This window comes from Sebastes fasciatus, chromosome 3 (assembly GCF_043250625.1).
Source record: "Sebastes fasciatus isolate fSebFas1 chromosome 3, fSebFas1.pri, whole genome shotgun sequence".
Lineage (NCBI taxonomy): Eukaryota > Metazoa > Chordata > Actinopteri > Perciformes > Sebastidae > Sebastes > Sebastes fasciatus.
Window position 1 is genome coordinate 11,904,421 of NC_133797.1, and position 21,090 is coordinate 11,925,510.

At 44.7% G+C, this 21,090-nt stretch overlaps 2 protein-coding genes across 5 annotated transcripts in view; one reads left to right on the forward strand and one right to left on the reverse strand.

Moving 5' to 3' along the window:
• Window positions 1–13,838, forward strand: part of tsc2 (TSC complex subunit 2) — a 37,267-nt gene extending 23,429 nt beyond the window's left edge. For 2 of the 4 annotated variants that reach the window (XM_074628957.1, XM_074628958.1), the window contains 15 exons: window positions 487–648; window positions 790–948; window positions 2,794–2,906; window positions 3,579–3,821; window positions 4,539–4,787; window positions 7,906–8,063; window positions 9,399–10,006; window positions 11,248–11,326; window positions 11,409–11,495; window positions 11,602–11,788; window positions 11,872–12,011; window positions 12,112–12,190; window positions 12,285–12,376; window positions 13,122–13,220; window positions 13,316–13,838. In XM_074628957.1, the coding sequence (XP_074485058.1) occupies window positions 487–648; window positions 790–948; window positions 2,794–2,906; window positions 3,579–3,821; window positions 4,539–4,787; window positions 7,906–8,063; window positions 9,399–10,006; window positions 11,248–11,326; window positions 11,409–11,495; window positions 11,602–11,788; window positions 11,872–12,011; window positions 12,112–12,190; window positions 12,285–12,376; window positions 13,122–13,220; window positions 13,316–13,480 (2,620 nt within the window). In that variant the 3' untranslated portion in view covers window positions 13,481–13,838. Of the gene's footprint in view, window positions 1–486; window positions 649–789; window positions 949–2,793; window positions 2,907–3,578; window positions 3,822–4,538; window positions 4,788–5,528; window positions 5,619–7,905; window positions 8,064–9,398; window positions 10,007–11,247; window positions 11,327–11,408; window positions 11,496–11,601; window positions 11,789–11,871; window positions 12,012–12,111; window positions 12,191–12,284; window positions 12,377–13,121; window positions 13,221–13,315 lie in introns of all 4 variants that reach the window. The other 2 variants (XR_012593217.1, XM_074628959.1) reach the window with 2 other exon arrangements.
• A 133-nt stretch (window positions 13,839–13,971) lies between these two features.
• The window catches only part of pkd1a (polycystic kidney disease 1a), a 77,775-nt gene continuing 70,656 nt past the window's right edge, over window positions 13,972–21,090 (reverse strand). The window contains exons 51-56 of the mRNA XM_074628956.1: window positions 20,885–21,010; window positions 19,893–20,064; window positions 19,474–19,764; window positions 19,041–19,175; window positions 17,564–17,890; window positions 13,972–17,393 (exon numbers count right to left, since the gene is read on the reverse strand). Of these exons, the coding sequence (XP_074485057.1) occupies window positions 16,335–17,393; window positions 17,564–17,890; window positions 19,041–19,175; window positions 19,474–19,764; window positions 19,893–20,064; window positions 20,885–21,010 (2,110 nt within the window). The 3' untranslated portion in view covers window positions 13,972–16,334. The remainder of the gene's footprint in view (window positions 17,394–17,563; window positions 17,891–19,040; window positions 19,176–19,473; window positions 19,765–19,892; window positions 20,065–20,884; window positions 21,011–21,090) is intronic.

The following is a 21,090-nucleotide window of genomic DNA, read 5'->3' on the forward strand; positions in this document are numbered from 1 at the left end:
GACATTAGCGCCGAGTTAAACACATTCACTCACACAGCTTCTACCTGCTGGTTTCTCTGCAGTCCTGTGGCGTACTTGGCATCAAAACATATTATACCATAGTTCCCTTCTGCCTCCTATACAGAGCTTATCTGCATCTAGGGAAATAACCAGTGTCGAGCCACCGCTTATGAGGCCTCTTATACCATGTCCCAGTGTATGTCTGTGTTTGTATGCTTAATTACCTGTTGGTGCATTCGCTTATATACACACGGGTGGATGCATGTGTGAATATAAATGCTTGCTTTGCATGTGATATTGGCAGATGTGGTGTGTTTGTGGGATTTTTGTGATATCTTGCACTTCTCTCTGTGTCTGTATATCTGAGCTTGCATGTCTCTGTGTGCACCGATTACATGTTAGAATATATCTGGAGCCTGCGTGCCTCCTTCTTCCTCCTCTTCCCTTCTCTCCGTTGTTTAACTGTCTCTCCGTTTCCTCCTGTAGGATGCACACCTCAACCACCACCTGCAGTCTGGGCTCCGCTGATGAAAATGCGGTGACTCAGGCAGACGAGGGGCTGAAGACCGTCCACCTGGAGCTCACAGAGACCTGTTTGGACATGATGGCACGATATGTCTTTTCCAACTTCTCCGCCCTGCCAAAGAGGTGGGCAAGGACTTATATTTTTTTTAATCAGCATGTTTGTATGGTGTGTGGTTGGCACTTTACAATGGTGATGTTTTGTAAAAAAAAAAGAATTGTAAGAAACTGTAGCAGTCATGAAAGTTACCTCTTTTGTCCTCTTAGGTCTCCCATCGCAGAGTTCCTTTTGGCGGGGGGTCGCAGCATGACCTGGCTGGTGGGCAATAAGCTGGTGACCATAACAACTAGCGGAGGGGTCAGAACGCAAGCGCTGCTGGGCATGGACATGTCTGAACGGCTGGGAGGAGGAGGGGAAATGACGAGGTGAAGCATGCTCATACGCACGCAGAATATGACCATAGAAATCTTTGATTTTAAGCCACGCTAGTTGTGGCTCTAGGGATGCCAAGGTCAGTCTGTCTGTCGGCCACCTTGGCCCTGACTGAAATGCCTCAACAACTATTGGATTGTGTAGGAGCCATGCATTTTATTTGTGTTAGGTGTAATGTGCCTCCAAGCACTAGGTGGGTGTATGGTGTAAGCAGAGGCTGGCCTCAGGTAGCTCATATAAGCCACATGCCAGTTACCACAGGTGCAGCTGGTTAGGAGAAGCAAACCTTTTTTCAGTGTGCTCTGAGTTGCCTGTGTTTTGTGCTCTTTTGTGCACTATTATGCTCGAAGGACATCGTGAGTTGTGTGTTTATCAAAGGACATTGTGGGCGGTTTATGTCTCAACCAAGAAGATTAAAACTTATTAGAAGTGATGGACATGATTGGTAAATAAATACCATCTTACAAAGCTTTGGAGCTTTGTACATTGTTTGTTTGGAGCACATGTCTATATAACACTCGCCAATCAGCAGCCAGTAGTGGCTAAAAGTGTAGGATGTTAGTCACTACAGATGGATTGCCATGAATTTTGGTTCAGATATTCATGTTCTCCTGAGGATAAATTCTTATGACTGGTGATTCCCTCACGGGTACTAAATTTAGCATAACAAAATATGCTCAAATCATAACATGGCAAACTGCAGCCCAACAGGCAACAACAGCTGTCAGTGTGCTGACTTGACTATGACTTGCCCCAAACTGCATGTGATTATCATAAAGTGGGCATGTCTGTAAAGGGGAGACTTGTGGGTACACATAGAACCCATTTTCATTCACATATCTAGAGGTCAGAGGTCAAGGGACCCCTTTGAAAATGGCCATGCCAGTTTTTCTTGCCAAAATTTTGCGTAAGTTTGGAGCGTTATTTAGCCTACTTCACAACAAGCTAGTATGACATGGTTGGTATCAAAGGATTCCTTAGCTTTGCTTTTTTTTTGTTTCATACGTTGCCACTTTATTTTCTCTAGTTTTAAAACTGAGCCCGCTACAACCTAAAAATCTCAAGTTGAGTTGCTGCGTTAAAGAAATGAGTGGCGTTAAAACTTATTTGCGTTATGGTGTTAATTTTGACAGCCCTAATTAACATGTTAGCATTGTAATTGTGAGAATGTTAGCATCTAGCTTGAAGCACCGCTGTGCCTAAGTACAACCTCACAGAGCTGCTAGCATGGCTGTAGCGTCGGGGCTCTACACTAACTTTTAAAAATGGTTACAGTAACTGAACGAAAGTCTTGGGAGTTTGCGTTTTATCTGATCCTTTACAGAATTTGAATTTTAAGTGCTATCAGTTAACTTAATGGTATAGAAAATATCAGTAGTGCAGCTGTTTTCATGTAATTCACAGATCCCTCAAAAATGAATCCAGCAAGTTACTGGCTGCTTGTTCATCTGTTCTCTCCCTTTAAAATTTTGTTTTTCTTAACCTTTGAGCTGATTCCGATCACAGAGCCATTGGCCCTTCAGCATTGAAGTCTTGGATTGTGGGTCCCTCAAGTGACACCAACATCAGCTTGTCCATCATCTCTGCTGCATCTCAGAGATGACCTCCAATCTGTCTTAATCTTGATCCTGCTTAGACAGCTGAACCCCCTCTCACATACAGCTGAAGAGACTCGGGTGCAGATTTTGCCGTGGTTGCCACTGATGGCAATCAAAGAATTGGTTGGCAATTTCTCAAATTGGTTGCCAATGGCAACCTGGCAACCCTTGCTGTCGAGCCCTGTCGAGTCTTACTCTTGTTAGCTGCTTTGTAATCATTTCTCTTACCTGGTCCTGCAGGTCAGATCCGTCACTACACACCCGAATCACCAAAGAGGCTCCAGCCAAACTGGAGTCACAGTCGAGCCAGCAGCACAACAGAGCCACACGCATACGGGTCCGCTCCATGTCAGGTAATAAATATTCAGCTGCTTGACAGGTAGCACTTCGGAAATACCTGAGACTTTACAAACTGTATTGACTAATAATTGCAGCCAAAATCTACCAATCTACAGTTAGTGCTATTTTCTGAAATCCAATTTTGGAACATCTTTTGAAGGGCAGGCAAAATGAGACGCGGCCCCGCTGTCTTGAAATGAGAAATAATCCGGTAGCTTTTATCCTCCACACATTCGCAGCCATGCTTTTATTTGTGCCTGCCTGTGTTATCTCAGCCTCTTCTCACTGCAGCCCACTCTACTCCTGTCTGATATTAGTGGCATTATTTATCATTATTCCATATCGAGTCAGAGAGTACAGTCAAAGGAAATGGGATGCAAAATTACACTTCTTGGCTGTGATCTTCAACACATTAATGTCTGTCTGTACTTGTGTGCTTTGGATGTCGTGTCTGTTTTTTTGGGAGACATTAGGAATCATATCTAGATCTTGATGCTTTTTTTGGCTTTGTAAGTCTACCTCCGCCTGAACAGTATATTGTGTGTCCTTATGCCGTGTCTGATGTTTAATTTAAGCCAACCTTCATGACAAAACAACTTATAAGATCAGCTTGGTGTCTCAAACAGCATACTATAATGTGAAGAGAGGAGCTGTTCAATTCTGATGATGATGATGATTCATTCCAGGGGGTCACGCTCTACGTGCCGGTCCTGCTCAGAGTCTCAGTCCTCTGGTGTCCCCCTCTGAGGGGGAGTTAGCTGCTCCGCTCTCTCCCTCCTCTACTTCCACCCTGGATGGTCTGGGTCCTCCCTCCTCTACCTCTGCCACCCCGTCTGCTCCCGCGCCTCTCAAGGACAACCCCAGCCTGGCTGAGTTTGTCCCCATGCTCACACAGGGCTGGGCAGAGATCTTCATACGGAGACCGTCTGGTATGCAAACCGCACTAAACACCAACAACAACAAATGAATGAACAAAGTCTCGTTGTTCAGTTATTCAAAGAAGGTTTAGCTTTGTGTTTATATTATTATTATTTTAATTAGTATTAACACAAGACCATACCACTTAAGTATATATTGACTATAAGTACAGTACGACAGACCATTTTCTGAAGCATACCATATGCTTTTATATTGATTTTTCTATCTTTTAGGCCGTCCTTGATTTTGTTGCTGGACAATGTAAAATGAACTTGCACTAACTTGAAACCTGCACAAGGTTATTAATCCATAACAGAGAACATGTAGTCTGTTTTTTTCAAGAGCATCCCGATAGATTTGTGTGTGCAAACTATCTTTTTTTGTACTTGCTGCTTTTTAAATTCTGTAAAACAATACATTTCAACATGAATGCAGTGTTTTTCAGCAGAGGAGTCACATTTGGTGGAGGACTTCCGCAAAGGAAGAGTCCCTGCTTGCAGCTGTAGTACCACATGAAGATAATGACAAAAAACAAAAAATATGACAAAATTACAAAGGCTACTTAATGCTTTATCGATTCGAGCACATTTCATGTCTTTGCAAGTTGATTTTCATATATATTTTCATGTGCTGATGGTAATGCGAGTGGGTGGCAGAAGAAAAATTATCTAAAAATCTCTGACATGCTTTGGTAAACTTTCAAACCATCTTTCTGTCTGTCGTCACAGGTAACACAAGCTGGCTGATGTGTCTGGAGAACCCACCCAGTCCCTTCTCCTCTGAGCTCGGCAACATGCCGCTGCAGGAGCTCTCCACTGTCCTCATGGCCATGGAGGGAGTGAAGGAGCGTCCTACCCAGTCAGCAAGCGCTCCCGCCAGCACCGCTGCTCCAGCACCAGCCCCCGTCCCCGAGCCGCTAACCCAAACACACAGCAGCGTCGTAGAGAAGACTAACCTGATCCAGCGCTCGAACACTGGTGGGTAACAGTCTGAGGAGAGAAAGCTAGAAAGATCAGAAACTTTGAATTATGTTTCATCTTGCTGGCTTGTGTTGGTGGTTGTAATTGATCAGTGCAGGTTATTTGTCCAAAACTTTATGATCACAACAATGTCATTGTGTTATCAGCCACATAAACTCAACAGAGCAGCTAGAATATTTAGCTACAGAACAGAAATTCATAATGGACTAATAAATGTAATGATGCATGAACGCATCCCTCTTGTCCGCCTGACTGCCTGTGTTTGGTCCCATTTAATGGACTGAGCTAAGTACCAAATTGGCTGTAAATACTTCATTTGAACCTGAAGATGATCAATAGGCCAGCTTGGATTTGCTCAGGTCATTGATCATCAAGGTTCAAGGCTTTGACAGGATTTTTGTTTATCAGTCAAATGTCTTTTTTTTTGCAGAAGCCTCTTGTTCAGTGATGCTCAGTGTCCTGTGCTTTTGTTCATTTTCTCTCTCCTCTGGGGCTCGCCTGCCTCCAGATATTCATCCTCACGTTTTCTCTTTATTTACCTCATCAACCCATCTTTTCCTTCACTCTTTTCCTTCACTCTTTTCTTTCAACATTTCTTCAGTTCTTTTTTTTCCCCTTGTTCTGATTGGTTTGTTTTCATGTTTTTTCATCCTCACCACCATGCTGGTTTGTGATTGGCTGCGGTACGTTATGTGGCATCATGCGCCACCGACCTGTCCTCTGGTGTCCCGCCTGCAGTGGGTGGCTCTCTCTGGTCTCTGGGTTTGGGCTCTGCCCCCCCAGGCCCTCCGGCCCCCGGCAGGTTGCACAGGAGCATTTCCTGGGCAGGTACCGTCCACCACATGTGTGACCCCACGCCTCCCCCCTCCAGAAAACTCCTGCTGTAGTGTATTTCTTCTTACTTGCACAATACAGTGGTCTGCCAGCACAAACTGGAAGTGACATTTGATCATTTTCATTATATCCCCTTTGCTGGACGTTAAAAATGTTGGCAGGGGAAGTCATAAATTATCTCTTACTTGCTATTAACGTGTAAGATCCGAAGACAGCAATGTTGTTTTCCTAATAAAATATGCTTGTTCGCTTTTAACTGACAACAGTTACATGAGAAGATAGATACCCCTCTCATATCTGTCCGTTGTTCAATATGAAGTTGGAGTGAAACGGGGAAACGGCCAGTCTGGCTTTGTCCAAAGGTAAAAAAACAAAACAGCACCTCAAAAACTCTTTTAACACATTATATGTACTAGTGCGGTGCCCGTTCGGGGCATGTACGCTCGGAGTGCGTGTCCGTTCGGAATGGGCCGATTACTTGGCTCCCGGTATTGCTGCTTGCAGCGTTGTCGGGGAAAGCCCGATCAGAGTGCATGGCCGTTCGGAATGCGTGCCTGTTCGGAGTGTGCCGATTGCTTGGCCATCGGAAGTGCTGCTTGCAATGTTGTCGAGAACCGCTCATCGCTCGTTGACTCCAGGGAAGTGAAGAATAGTTTTCTTGTAACGTTAGTATGTCCAGCATCCAGCAGCTAAACTGAACTGCAGTCAATGAGCCACGGCCTGTCGTGGCCCACTGCGGACGACATGCTCGACTCAACCCGTAGAGCCCTGAAGCCCCACCCCCGCTGCGGCACAGAGCGCTATTGCTTGTTTATTCAAAGGTTATTAATATTGAACGTGTCACATGTCTGAATTGCATCTTTCACACTTTCACACCTCCTTGGGTCCCCAGTAATTCACCCGCCAAGTGTGAGTAGATCGGATGAACGGTTCTCGAGATATGTGAAGGACACACACACACACATACGGACAAAAAGAGATTCCTTGCTTTATGGTCAGAAGTTTGTTTAATCCATAAAATCCATCACTATATATAAAGTACATACAGTCTATGGTTTAATCCATACAAAAACTGAAGTGTAAAAACAGCATGTTGAGGTTTCACAGGGGGTTATCTATCTATCTCAGCAAGAAAGCGAATAAGCCCATCTCCCACAGTGTCAATCTATTCCTCTACTTGGAACAGAGATATGATGTGTAGGAGTTTCTTTTGTCCATTTTGCAGCTCTCTCCTGCAAACCTGTCACAGATAACGCAGTTGTGCAAAAGACCTGCTGCTTTATACCTGAAAATTGTGCAAGTGAAGGAATTCAGTATTTCTGCTTTACCCATCAGTCTTCTATTAACACGGGGAGGGAGGGTCCTCGACAAGAGATACTGAAAACATGCCTGCACTCGGATCAATCAGTCCAATGACACCTTAAGATGGATCGTGATTTATTTCTTAACTCCTTCTGTGATTTGTTTTTCCTTCCTAATCATTTTCTATAACTCTCATTGAAATATACTCCCAGGTTGACCTTTTAACCTTTGACCCTCCCATGTTGTCAACAGGAAAGCCCAGACCTCATCCAACTATTACGCTCTTTTCTTGCTTTACTTGTAGACCAGTAGGGCGATGAAGATATTTTCAGCGCTGCAGTTTTAAGGGCCAACACTTAAAGTGTCAAAGAGACCTGATTGCGTTGGCTTCTTCTTCTTCTTCTTCTTCTTTGATTGTAGGGAGAGTGTTAGTTAAGAGTTACAGGACTGGAGGGCCTGGTCTGGGCTGCTGTTGCAGTAGCTGCAGTGTGTTTGGGCCAAGTTAACCAGCAAACCAACCAAACAGATGCATGTGTCTTGATGAAAAAAATCAAATAGATGAACCAGCGATGGATAGATGCTGCCTGCTACATTAATCTGTCTGTCTCTGATCGCAGTGTTTGTAGAATGGACTTACTTACGTAGGTCATGATCTTAATGTCTGTTCATGTGCACACGTGTGTGTTTGCCTGACTGCCTTTGAGTTTGTTTGACCAGTGTGGATACATCTGATTGTATTTCATGTTACGATTTAGTTAATTTCACTTCTTGTGTACTTGACTAGAATTTAGATTTTAGAGAGAATGTGTGTGTGAGGTGTCAAAATTACTACTGACAGCTGTGATGAAATCATTGATGTTTGTTGTGGGGGAATAACTAATTGTTGATTTGTGGTGTGTGTGTGTTGGGGGATACGAAAGTTTTTGTGAATATGTGTATCCACCTATAACCCACGTGGTTGTTGCTGTGTCCTGCTCAGACTCTGTGGTGGTGCTGGAGGAGGGGTCAGCGGTCACCACAGCACATACCCCAACTGATTGGCCAGAGAGTGAAGAGTTTGAGCCATCGACCTCTGATCCCATCTTCATGTCTGCGGATAAGTTCACAAAGACCCCGCCGCCTGGAACACTCAGCAGGGTAGGTAGTTGGTGCTCTCTATTTTTTAATTCTGCACACAAAACGGCAAATGCATCTTATGCCGACTTGAACCTACGGCGAATAATCAAAGTACCATGTTTGCTACAGCGTGGTAAACAATGCAGACTAATAAACATTAACATGGCTTTTTGTGGCTGTACTGTCTCTACAAGCTGTGAAAAGATGAAACTGGTTTACCACAGCATCTACACCCCCTGTTGTTTCATTATCAGCTGATAATAGATTCAACGTTGCCCATGCTCCTTTTAAGTGGGTTTCCCCACCCTTGCTCCTGCGTAATAAACGGCATGCCAGTACAGCCAAATGAAGCACAGCCAGCATTTTTATTTTGCACTTAAAGGGACAGTCTGTAGGATTTAGTGGCATCTAGCGGTGTGGTTGGAGATTGCAACCAACTGAGTACCCCTCCGCTCAGTCCTCCCTTTCCAACGTGAGCTGCCGAGTGCTAGACCGTGGTAACGCCGTTCGCTTCACTTAGAGGCCATCCATCATCTGCAACCACTTATCCCGTTAGGAGTCATGGGGGGCTGGATCCCAGCTGACATTGGGTGAAGGCAGGGTAGAGAGACATATAGAGACAGACAATCATTCACACGCACATTCACACCTACGGGCAATTTAGAGTCAACAATTAACCTAACCTGCATGTCTTTGGACTGTGGGAGGAATCCAGAGTACCTGGAGAGAACCCACACTACCACGGGGAGAACATGCAAACTCCACACAGAAGAGCCCCAAGCCGGATACGAACCTGCGACCCTCTTGCTGTGAGGTGACAGTGCTTATGCAGCCCTCACTCAGAGGCCATCCATACCATAATAACACTACTTTAGGAGCAACGGAAGTCAGACGGTGGCTGGCGGTACCACGGTTCTCCACTCTACTCACGTTACCGCAGTTTCACAAGTGTGTCGGAGAACTACGGTGGCCTTCAGGTAACATAAAACGTGAAAGGCTCTCGCTAGAGCCAGTGTTTGGTTTGTCCGTTCTGGGCTACTGTAGAAACATGGCGGAGCAGCATGGTGGACTCCGAGAAGAGGCCCCCCTCCCTATGTAGATATGAAGGGCTCATTCTAAGCTAACGAAAACACAACGATTCATAGTTTCAGAGGATTATACACTAAAGAAAACATAATTATAAATATTATATTCCATTTCTGATAATAGATCCCCAAACTGCTACACACTGGCCCTTTTAAAGAACCATTCCTTTGTTTTGCTGTTTTAGCAATAAGCTAATCTGCTAAAACACGCTAAACCCACAGTCTTCCCTCTGCTGTTTTAAAATCAACTCCTCTAATCGTTCTCCTCCAGTCCTCCTCAACCTCCAGTCAAGATGATGAAAAGTCAACGTTGGAGGAAGTGAGTGAGGGAGCGATTCCCATCGATCAGCCCACACAGGGACCCTCCACCCCAGGCAGCCAGGGCCCTGACCTTCCCTTCCAGACCCACACTCAGTCCCAGGGTCATGGACTTAACAAGTCCAGCTCCTCTCCGGAACTCCAAACCTTACCAGAAGCCTTCTCCAAGGCCGCTATGGAGTCTGAGACTCCGCCAGGAGACACATCTTGGCCCAGAGCACCTTCAGACAGCAAGCCTCAGCCCCAGCAGCCTCATTTTGAGAAAGAGAAGGTGGAGGGAAGCACAGGAGGGGAGGTGAATGGACTGGAAGGTCAAAGTCAAGGGAGTGAAGGCCCAAGTGTAGTGTCATCTCAAAGTGGAGGAGCAAGGTTGAGGTTGGAGTTTCCAGCAGCAGCGGCACAACCCGGACCCATCTCCCCCAGCGGAGGCCACCGACCCCGGGGTCACACCATCTCAGTATCAGCCCCCTCTTCCAGGAGGGAGAGGAGGATGGAGAGGGACTCGTACCACAGTCGACCCGGACCCAGTAACACTGAGAAGATCTCTGGATTGAGCCCCAGGTACTCAAGTATTGCACAAACTAGAATTCTCGCCTTGTGTATACCTCTGCTAACTAGTCAAAAAAGTCACAGTATAGTATGTCATAAAAAAGTCGTAATATAGTATGTCATAGAATGTCAAAAAAGTACTAGTATAGTACGTCAAAATGTCATGAAAAAAAGTTTTAAAAAAGGTTAGTATAGTATGTTATAAAAATATATAGTATGTCGAAAAAAAGTAATAGTATAGTATGTCGAAAAGTGTCATGAAAAAAATCATAGTATAGTATGTCATGGAAAATGTCATAAAAACGTCATAGTATATGTCATGTCATAAAGAAGTCATAGTATAATGTCGGAAAATTTCACGGAAAAAGTCATAGTATAGTACGTTGAAAAAAGTCATAATAAAGTCATATTATAGTATATTATGTATACGTCCGCCAACCAGTCAAGTTGCAGCTTCCATCCATGTCTGTCCAATATGTCATCACTTTATCATTTATTCCTATTAGACATTTGCGTGAAATTACGATACCATACAACTTTATTGTCAGTTTGCACTGAAATTCATTTTGCATCCTTAGGCAGCTCAGTTTGAGAAAAAGTACACATACAATAGACATTACTGTTACCATAAACAGACAGACCAGTAAGACCCATCAGACAAAAACACATCACAATTATTCATACATAACCCATTACAACATGACCATCTGTCCCCTGAATTTACATCCCTTTAGCAGCACATTAATTATTATTTAGCAACCAGATGGACTGATAGACACAAGCGTTCTTTAGCCTGATGCGATTAAAATTATCATAATTAGCCTATGAATTCTTGAGTTATGGCCCAAAACGTGATTTGTGAGGTCACAGTGACCTTTACCTTTGACCACCAAATGCTAATCAGTCATCCTTGACTCCCAAGTGGATGTTTTTGACAAATTTGAAGAAATTCCCTCCTGGTGTTTCTGAGATCGCCTGCCAGTGAAGAAAATTGTAATCATGTTCTACAACCCAGTTTAACAGCTTTGACTCAGTGTTACAGAACTGGAAAATGAAAAGAGATTATAACCTACTTACTAAATGGAATATAGTTCATACATAGCTGTGTATTCGTTCACATTTTATGACATTTCTATATTTGTTCTAAATGCCACGTATAATGCCAACACGTGGGTTATAAGCCTTTTTTAAATTCTTGTGCTTGTGCTCAACACTTATTTTTCTCTTGGTCTACATCTTCTTGTCTCCTCTAGCTTTGTCTTCCTCCAGCTGTACCACTCTCCTTTCTTTGGAAACGAAGCCAACAAGCCGCTGCTGCTGCCCAAAACTCAGGTTAGTTGACCTCTCCGGCTGACCCGGAGTCTGCTCCGGTGTGTTTCACACCGTGTCACTTACAGCGTTTATTCTCTGGCAGGTGATTGACCGCGCTGTGAAGGTCCTGGACCAGATGCCTCCTTACGACACCCATAAGATCGGAGTGGTGTTTGTAGGAGCTGGTCAGGTGAGAACACAAGAACATGGATTGATTGTCTTTAATTTAATATCACTGTGAGATAATTCCCACACTCTCCGACTTCACACCTTCATCCTCTCCACTCTCTCCTCAGGTTAACAATGAGGTCGCCATCCTGTCGAACGAGTACGGTTCGAACCGCTACGCTGCCTTCCTAACGGGCCTGGGCAAATTAATCCATCTGAAGGACTGTGACCCCGACCAGATCTTCCTCGGAGGACTCGACCAGTACGGAGACGACGGGGAGTTCACCTACTGCTGGCACGACGACATCATGCAGGGTGAGTGTGTCACATGATGGTGATTTATCATGTAATTTCCACAGCCAGTCTGCTTGTTATTAATGAATCCCTCTTGTGTGCAGCTATATTCCACATAGCCACACTGATGCCAAACAAGGAGAGCGACAAGGGCTGCTGCAACAAAAAGCGTCACATTGGCAACGATTTTGTCATGGTGGTGTACAATGACTCCGGAGAGGAGTATAAACTGGGCACCATTAAGGTACATGGGCACACACACATGCATACGTGTCTGAAATCCGCAGTATATATTTTTGAACTTTAACTCCAATCTCTCATCTTTCTCTTCCCCCCCCCGTCAGGGTCAGTTTAACTTTGTAGAAGTCATTATAAAACCACTGGATTATGAATGTAACCTGGTCACCCTCCAGTGCCGCAAAGGTGAGCCAATCACTGCGTGTTCTCTGGGATTGTTCTTTGCCACTCTGTGTTTTGTGTTTTTCTTTTATTCCTTCTCTTGCTCTTTGTCTTTCAGACCTGGAGGGATTAGTTGATACAACAGTGGCAAAAATTGTTTCAGACCGCAACCTTCCACTCTTAGTCAGACAGATGGCTCTGCATGCTAATGTAAGTCTACCTCTCACACCTACACACACACATCGGCCCTGTTCAGACCTGGTATTAACATGCGGCTAAGAGTGATCGGATCACAAGTGGACAGCTCTCAGTTCAGGTGTGAACGCACTCAAGACGCATTGAGGAAGCATTCAAATCCGATCGCTCAGACCACATTCAGAGGTGGTCTGGGCCACACATGGCCACATTCTTTTAGCAGTGTGTACACGAATGTGTCCTGGGCCACATTGAAGGATCGCTTACTTACCTGCCGTCCCGCTGGGTCTCTGCGCTCCTCAGGTGAATAGAGCAGCATGGAAACGGCCTCTGTGCTCTACTGTATCCTGTCGGTACAACTGTGTTTTATTCAAATATATCTTATCTATAGGCTACATAATCTGCAGACTATCAGAGTAGGCACGGGAAGTTCATTATTATCACACTGTCGGAGATGTGTCGGTGTTTTTGTTCCGGTGCTTTGCACGGAGCTGACACCCGCCCGCTCGCTCGCTCTCATCCCTGGCTCTCTGAAGCTCTGTACCCCGCTGTTGCCTGGCAAAGGCAGCAGTGTCGGCAGAATGGAGGTCCCCGGGGACCGCCGGTACAATAACCTTTTACTTACTATTACTGCTAACATTGGCTTCTACTACTGACACGGACGTATTTAAAGCTGCACACTTGTGATCCGATTATTCAGGATGCCTGTTTTAATGCCAGATCTGAACAGGGTCATATTCATCTTCTTTGTCCCCCACAGATGGCCTCTTTGGTGCATCAGTTCCGAGCCAACCCCTCCGATGCTTATGCCTCTAAGTGGTTAGCGAGATTACGGCACATTAAGAGGATCAGGACAAGGGTAAGAAAACACATGCAAAGAAGAGGTTCTCCTTCATCACTGTCACTGCTTTTATTTAATGTCATCCATCTTGCTGTCTCTCTGCTCTGGCTCAGGCCCAGGAAGACATTCAGTCTCGCTCGACTCCCGGCATCTCGCTGACCCAAGGACACACTCAGCAGAACAAGTCGTTTCAGCAGAGCAATCCAGCGCCAAACCCAGAAGCCGGGCAGAGGAAAAGACTTGTATCAACAGTGGATGATTTCACTGATTTTGTTTGATTTACATTTCTTGTCCTGGCAGACTCACATGACCGCAGACACGCATCCACCTGCCTTAGAGCGGAGGTGAGTTTACCGTCACTTCTCTGTGAGGAAGAATTTAGGACTTTAACCAATTGGGACTTTGTATCGGAAAAACCTACGAGCTTCACAGTTTAAGAAAGGCTTATTTTGTGATGAAGTATTGATGAAGACAGTAATTTCTGCATATTTTTTCGAAATGCTAATGCTTTGCACTTTTTAGGTCTAATCATGATGTTTCTGATGCGCAACATGAGATGAGTAAAACGGAACACTACATTTGAAAGCAGGGTGTTTTTGTGAGTAAATATGTGGAATAATAAAAGTGAAAAAAAAGTTTGAAATGTTTGATTTGTGACTTCTCGGCTGTAGATCATAAACCTGTAGCAAAAGGACGAGAGAATAACCGTTACATATTTGATTTTAGTGTTCGACAGTTTTCGACACCAAAACCATTTTATTATGCGCAGTTCAGCTGTCAAACTCTTTATTCGACTTTGTCAAGTGCAAAAGCAGAAGTGCTACAACTGCAAAATACAGATAAGAGATACAAAGAAGAGCATAGACAAATGTTTTCAAATACAAATTTGTGACACCATTTAAAAAAAAAAAAAAATACATCGTTACAACACAGAGACAGAAGACAAGCTTTGGCACTATCTTGTTACACACACTGTACACAGAGCAGGAATAAGAAAGCCAGTGGAGGCGTCGACTGTTGAGCTTCCTGTGGTTTGTAGTTGGCATATTGTGAACAACGATTTATATTAAATACATTGATAGCTTTGGCTGTAGTGCTTCGGTTAAGATTGAAGAAATGTAAAACTTTGGGGGTTTGCAACACCAGTGCTTGACCTAATGCATATGCCACTGCAGCACATAAACAATACTGATCATGAAAAGCAAAAATATATACATCACAAAAGCACCAATATATACAGAAATGTACACACACAGACGAAGCAAGGTCTTTTTTTTCATGAGAGCCTGAAACGTGTTATGCAACGTATTGGGCAGGAAAAAGGTTTCAAAATAAAATAATTTAGGGTGTCAGCATTTTGCGTTATGTTGTATAACGGTGGAGTTTGATTGGAAAAGACACTCTGGCTGTCGGTACCCTTTTTCACATCCCTTTAAAAACCCATGAAACAGGTTCCGACACATAACTCCACAGCTTTAGGCTGAGAGATGATTTAACCACAAAATATATAATTTTCTTAGATTATTGAAAACACCTATTTTTCCCCCAGTTTTGGTTTTCCTGGTTGTTTTTCCAGGTTAAGGGGGGGTTCCCTGAGATCTGCCCACTGGACACAGGAAGTACGTATGTTAATCAAAATAAAACAAACAGAAACGTTAACAACAAAACTACCAAGAGCAGACAAAAGTACACACGCAAACTGCTAGCTGTGGCTTTAACACCTTGATAATACTCACTAGGATGTTTCTATAATGTGTTAAGATACGAAACAAAAAACAACACGAGAGTTAAATATGGCATTGGATATCAGCTCCATTAGGAAATAAAGTGCTAAGTACAAAACGAACAAATGAATTACTTGGCATGGTAAAAAAAAAACTGGGAATGCATACATGACGCATAAGCTTTGGCAACGTTTATAGTTAAGATACAGTATGAGTGAAGCTTTCTCTATTGGTTTGGACACCAAGCTTATTACTTTGCACCACAACTCATCAAAAAAAACGAAAAAACAATCTACATCTGAACAAAAGTGCTTTTAAATCACAACACAACATTTTGAAAAAGATAATCAGACTGGGCATCAATATAGCTTTATGATGGGAGAACTTGTTTAAATGTTCAGTACTGTATAAATGAAGGCAACTCCTTCCTGCTTCCTCAACTTTGATCTCCAACCAAACTTCTCCACTGAGCATCTTATCCTTCTTTCCCGCTTCTTGTTAGCTCTGCTGTGCTACTGTACTACCACTTGCTACACCTCCTCCTTGTCACTACTCGTGGCTTCCCTTTATCTTTGTACCTTCTTCATTTCTCTGTTTTATCTGCACCCTGAAGAACTGGCTGCTGGGATCCCAACAACCTAGTGTGTGTGTGTGTGTGTGTGTATATGCTTCATTTTGTTGTCTCGTGCACATTACACTTAGCGCGTCTGTGCCTACAGTGTTATTTCCATGCATGTGTATACCTGCATGTGCGTATATCTGTGTGTGCCTGCATGCAAATTTGGGTTCATAAAACATGACTATTTTCAAAACAGGCCACAAGTACCCATGGTGACCGAAATATACAATATAAAAATATGTAGACGGACGACATAAACACCAATTTCTGAGATACACAAAAACACTGATTGCATTGTCTGCTTTCAGTTGGTTAAATCCTCAGGTGAGCACGTTCATGTGCTCCTGTCAGTGATCCCACGTGACCTCCAGGGTCACGTGGGATCAGTTTTAGTCCGGGGGAAATAAAGAATAGGGAGTATTTCTTGGTTTCATTTGTTGACTTTTACTCTGCTGACTAAACCTGCTCAGTTAGCATCCGGTGACCTGCACCTCGTTTTCTGAGAGAACTGAACTGGGATTTGGACGGATCGCTGCTTATAACCTGCAAATGTATTGCTTTCTGTTCATCTTTCATTACCCCCAAACTGCTTGTCTCTGTGATTCTTCTTGTTTCCTTCCTGCGCTTTTTTCCTATTACGTTCCCATCCGCCATTTTCACTCCATTCCCGGGGGTTTCGAGAGGGGCACCGAGAGGGGGGGGGGGGGCAAAACCTGCTGCCCCCGTTCTCCACTCGTCTTTAACCCAACATTTACCTTTCGCTTCCGGTTGTCCCTCTACCCAAAGTCCTCAGGATTTGGAAGGTCCAGGGCCATGCCTGTCTAGGTTGGGGTGCACCTTGTTTTTGAGGGGTGGTGGTTTGCGTTTTCGCTTGCGTGTAGGAATGGTGGTAGTGTGAGCTGGGTGGTTGAACAGGCTGGAGGAGGGGAGAGTCTCTCTCTCTGTCGGGGGGTCCCAGTCCCGGCCGCTGGGCGTAGGCGGCAAGGAAGGGGTAGTTGCAGGGGTACACGGAGGTGCAGTGGGTGTTTTGGGCGGCGGGACATGGGAAGGGCGAGTGTTTGCTGATGAGACGGGGAGAGAGGAGGTGTCAGAGGCCGGTTTATCTGAGACTGGTGGAGGTGGCGGTGCACTGACTGAAGGTTTGGCTGATGTTTGAGGAGCGGGTGTATGTGCAGTGGCAGAGGCTGGTCTGGGCTTTGAAAAGGGAACAGGTGTGGCTACTGGAGTCTTTTTAGGGTTGGCAGCAGTGTTTCCACAGTCACTTTTATCCGTCTTTTTCCCCTTTTTGCTCCCTTTGTGTTTTTCTTTGCCACTCTTTCGTTCTCTCCATCCAGCAGAGTCTTTGTCCTCGCCCTTTCCTCTCTGTCCCGCTTCGCTCCTCCCTCCCTGTCCACCGCCACCACCACCACTTCCTCTCTCTCTCCCTCTGCGCCTCCTTTTCCTCTGGGTTCGCTCCAGTCTACACTCGATGTGGTACAGGTCCTCGGTCGCCATGGTGACGCGGTCAAGCTGTTGCAGCAGGGCGTCCAGGGTGGGGAGGAGCCTCCTCAGAGAGGCTTCGGTCTCTGCTCTCTCCCTCCAGCTGGTGCTTCCCGTCACCACTCCCGGGCTGAGCCCCAAACCCAGACCCAACCCGAGTCCCAGGCCGATCCCCGGGGCTTCTGTCAGGCTGCAGGGACTGGAGGAGGCCGGGCGCCACGAGGCCTCGGAGCCCGCGTCGACGCTGTCTGGGCTGGGAGGGGAGTCGGGACCGTCCAGCGGTGGCAGGCACAGGGACTTACAGTCGCTGGTGGAGGACGAACGGGACGGTGGAAGCTCCATGCCCTCAAAACGCACCTTATGACGAAACTAAGGAGAGGATGGAAGAGGAAAAAAGAGAAGATGGAAGATTAATGTATATATTTCTAAATAGTACATAGCAACTCATGGAGTGTCTGTTACCATCAATCTTTTCATTTTTGTCCTGAAAAAATCTAAAAAAACAGGTCAAACTAAGTAACAAGAAACAGGAAGTGTACCTCCTTGGCCCTGCTGAGTCCCATCCACATTTTGAGCCTCCTGAGGAACAGCTCAACCATCTCGTAGTCTTGGAGATCCACAGCTGGACGGTACAGCTCTGCTCGTGCACGCCGGTAGTTCCTCAGCAACACAGAGGTGACCAACCACAGCAACACCAGCCGAAATACGGCGAAGCTGGCGTGGAACACCAGCGCGGAGACGGTGCTAGAGGGGCCGCTAAACGTCCAGCTGGGACGCCATGATAGCAGACCGCGTCCGCCGGCGCCCAACAAAGACAGACAGGCAGAGCTCACACTGCCGTAGCCGTCAAATACTGAGTGGAAGAGCTGGAGTGGAGGAGACATTTAAAACAGCTGATTACTGGCAGTACTTCACAGGGTGGAAACAAATGCTGCCATGATCAAAAACTAAAAAATACAGTTAGGTGCTTAAACATGTCTGTAATAAAAACAAATTAAAACAGATTGTAAATTTCACTGGTAGCTAGTGGAAAGAGACAAACACCAGAGTAGAGAGAGGCATTTCAGACCAACTGGAGTTGAGCCGCAGAACCTTGGTTCAAGCAAATAAACAAAACCGTGTGGTAGTTCAGGCAACATGACATAAATGTGTGAACACACTTAACTCTGTGACCAGAGGCCTGAACTACGGAGCGAGTTCAACATACCCAGGGTATCTTCTCGTTATTTGGCTTCACTAACCCTAACAAACGAGATCCTGCATAGACTCAAATGTAGCAAATATATCAATTTATATACATTTCCCCCACCCCCTAATGCTTACCATGTTTACTATCTTAGTTTAGCGTTTAGCACCAAACACAAAGTACAGCTGAGGCTGATGAGAATGTCCTTTAGTTTCGCAGGTATTTGACATCACATTTCGTCCAAAGAGTCATACAAAGTCGTACGAGTATTGGACACAGTGAAGTTTTGACCTAACGATGGCGCTACATTGTAAAGCTTCAGTATTTTGTTTTTTTAAAAGCTTCGGGTTAACGCTTTTAGCTGAATTTTGGAAAGTTAAGTTTGGAATTAGGTCTGTTACAGATGTGGATTGACTGATTGATCTTCTGTTAATGTTAGTTCATGTTAAATGATTATACTTCCACATTGGCAAGGCTGTCTCAAACAAATAACATGCTGGTTAAATAAAGAAACAAATGTACTATTGTCCTCTTTCAGTAAAGTTGTTTATGACCTTCTAGACAGTGAGGCTGCTATTATAGTCATTTTAACAATAGAGATGAAGCTGTGTTGTGCAGTCTGTGCTAAAGCTAAGGTTTATTGGAGATTCGGTCCACTGGCATTGTAAAGAAGGTGTAGGTTGGATGCATGAAAGGTAAACAAACACGTGGGTGGACAGATTCTGGACAAGGTTATGCACTTGTACATTTTGTATTGTGTTTAGTCTGTGTGTGGGGGATGATCAGTGAGAGAGAAACAGAAGGAATGGTGAGTAGAGAAGAAGTCTGACCAGGTGTCCTGTGTGTGAGTAAGCCAGCACCAACAGCAGTAATGCCAGGGCGACTCCCAGCAGCTCCCAGACTGAGCGCCGCAGAGCTCTGCCAAACACGGCCCACTCTCTGAGGAACCGCAACTGGTGGGACGCCTGGACGATCACACAGAGAGACGGAGGGAGTCAAAAACATAATGTCAGAAAAATTATTTTCTCATGGTAATAAATGGAAACTTCCAATATATTACAACTTGGGCCTTATTTTCATGATTCGGCCATCACTTCTAGCTGTTATAATAACACTGGAGTCTTTACATCACATTTATTTGGCAGATAATAAAATAAAAACCAAAGTTAAGAAAATAATAAAATAAAAAAATAAGACCAAAGTTGTAATATTGTTTAATATGTTTGTAGTTAGCCCTGCTTTCCTTGGCCTTTTGTCTCTTACCTTGAGCACCAGTATGAACAGCAGCAAGGCAGACATGGCTGTGTACATCTGACTCTGTCTGGCCAGGGGGTAGAAGTCTGTGAAGGCGTCCCGCGGGTGTTTAATGTACGCCGCCCACTGCTGCGTGGCCATAGTGCAGCGGCGCAGGTGCAGCCCGCACACAGACGCCGCCAGAGCCAGTTTGCAGATGCCCAGGAGTCTCCAGGTTGACAGCAAGTACACGTAGCCTTCTCTGAGGAAACCCAAGATCCCGCGCACCAGGAAATACAACACCAGGGCGAGGAGGACCATCTGGAAGACGTGGAAATGTTAAACTGGAGACGTGTCGCCCAAAGTATCACAGTCAAAGACAGGGGAAAGAAACGGTAGGTAGTTTTTTTGTTATTATTGACGGTGTCAGAGGGGTTGCCAGGGGTTACCATGAGAAGGAGCTGCAGGTCCAGGCCTGTGATTGGCCACAGAGTGATGACAAGGAGGTCAGGGCTGGACTGGGCACGCTCAGAAACTGGAAACTCAAACAGGAAGGAGAAGACCGCCAGGAGGTTTGTGTTGATGTTGTAGAGCGAGAACTCCACAAACAAAGCACGGGTCCTATGAACACACACATAAACAAACAAGTACACGATTAATGGACTATGATAAGATGAAGAGATGAGTTCACAGAGTCACTTCCTGTTTTGCTTACCTCTCTGTTTTGGAACCAACTTTAATATTTTATGTAAACAGGGTGTTTCCATCACGGGGAGTTTTTATTTCACATGAGAGATAAAAAAAAACTCAATTTTGTTGAAAAGACACAGTTGAGTTTGCAGTAAAAGACCTCCACCACCTACTTTTTATTGACTTTCAGTTGCTCCCCTCTGAATATTTGCAACCTAATACCAAATGTGGTTTTAACAGAATTGAAGTTTTGTTTATGCCATCAGTTATTTTTTCTCAGAACAATAGTTGGAAGCCAGCCCACATTCCCAGCACATTCTTTACTGGATTGTTTTCTACGCTTTATTTTAATGTTTGATGTTTTCATGTGCAACTTTTTAATGACTGCAGGCTGTAAAGACAAATTGCACTGCAGGGAGAATTAAACGCCACTCCAGATTTATAAAGCCACGAGTACGCATGGTTCTGTTTTCATTCCAATCATTGTGAAATTGTGCTCACGAAACCGATTTCTACTCCCTTACATCTGGCCCCTGGATTTTGGAACAACCCGGCTAGTGAGATCAGTTCGCAAAATAAAAGCTAAACTTGCATAAAGCAGGTTTTATTGATTTTATTGTCTATGCCTATGTATTAAATATCTGGCAACGCACTGGGATGTTATTATTCTCATTTCTTTCTGTTAGTGTAACTTTGACTTAAAATGTCAGTTTTTCTATTATTTGCAGTCTTGTCTTTCTGCATTCACTACCTGTAGTCGAGCCAGTGCAGCTGCTGCAGCTGCCGTAATGAGGAAGAGGCCTCCTCCAGGCTTCTGTTCAGCTGGTGGACCACATCTCCGCTGTTATACACCCTCATCTGACCAACACGCCACGTCCTAGAAAGGCGAGTGGGAGGAGAGAGGAGAAAAAAAAGATAATATTAAAGAATACCAGATGGTTAGTAGATACTGAATCT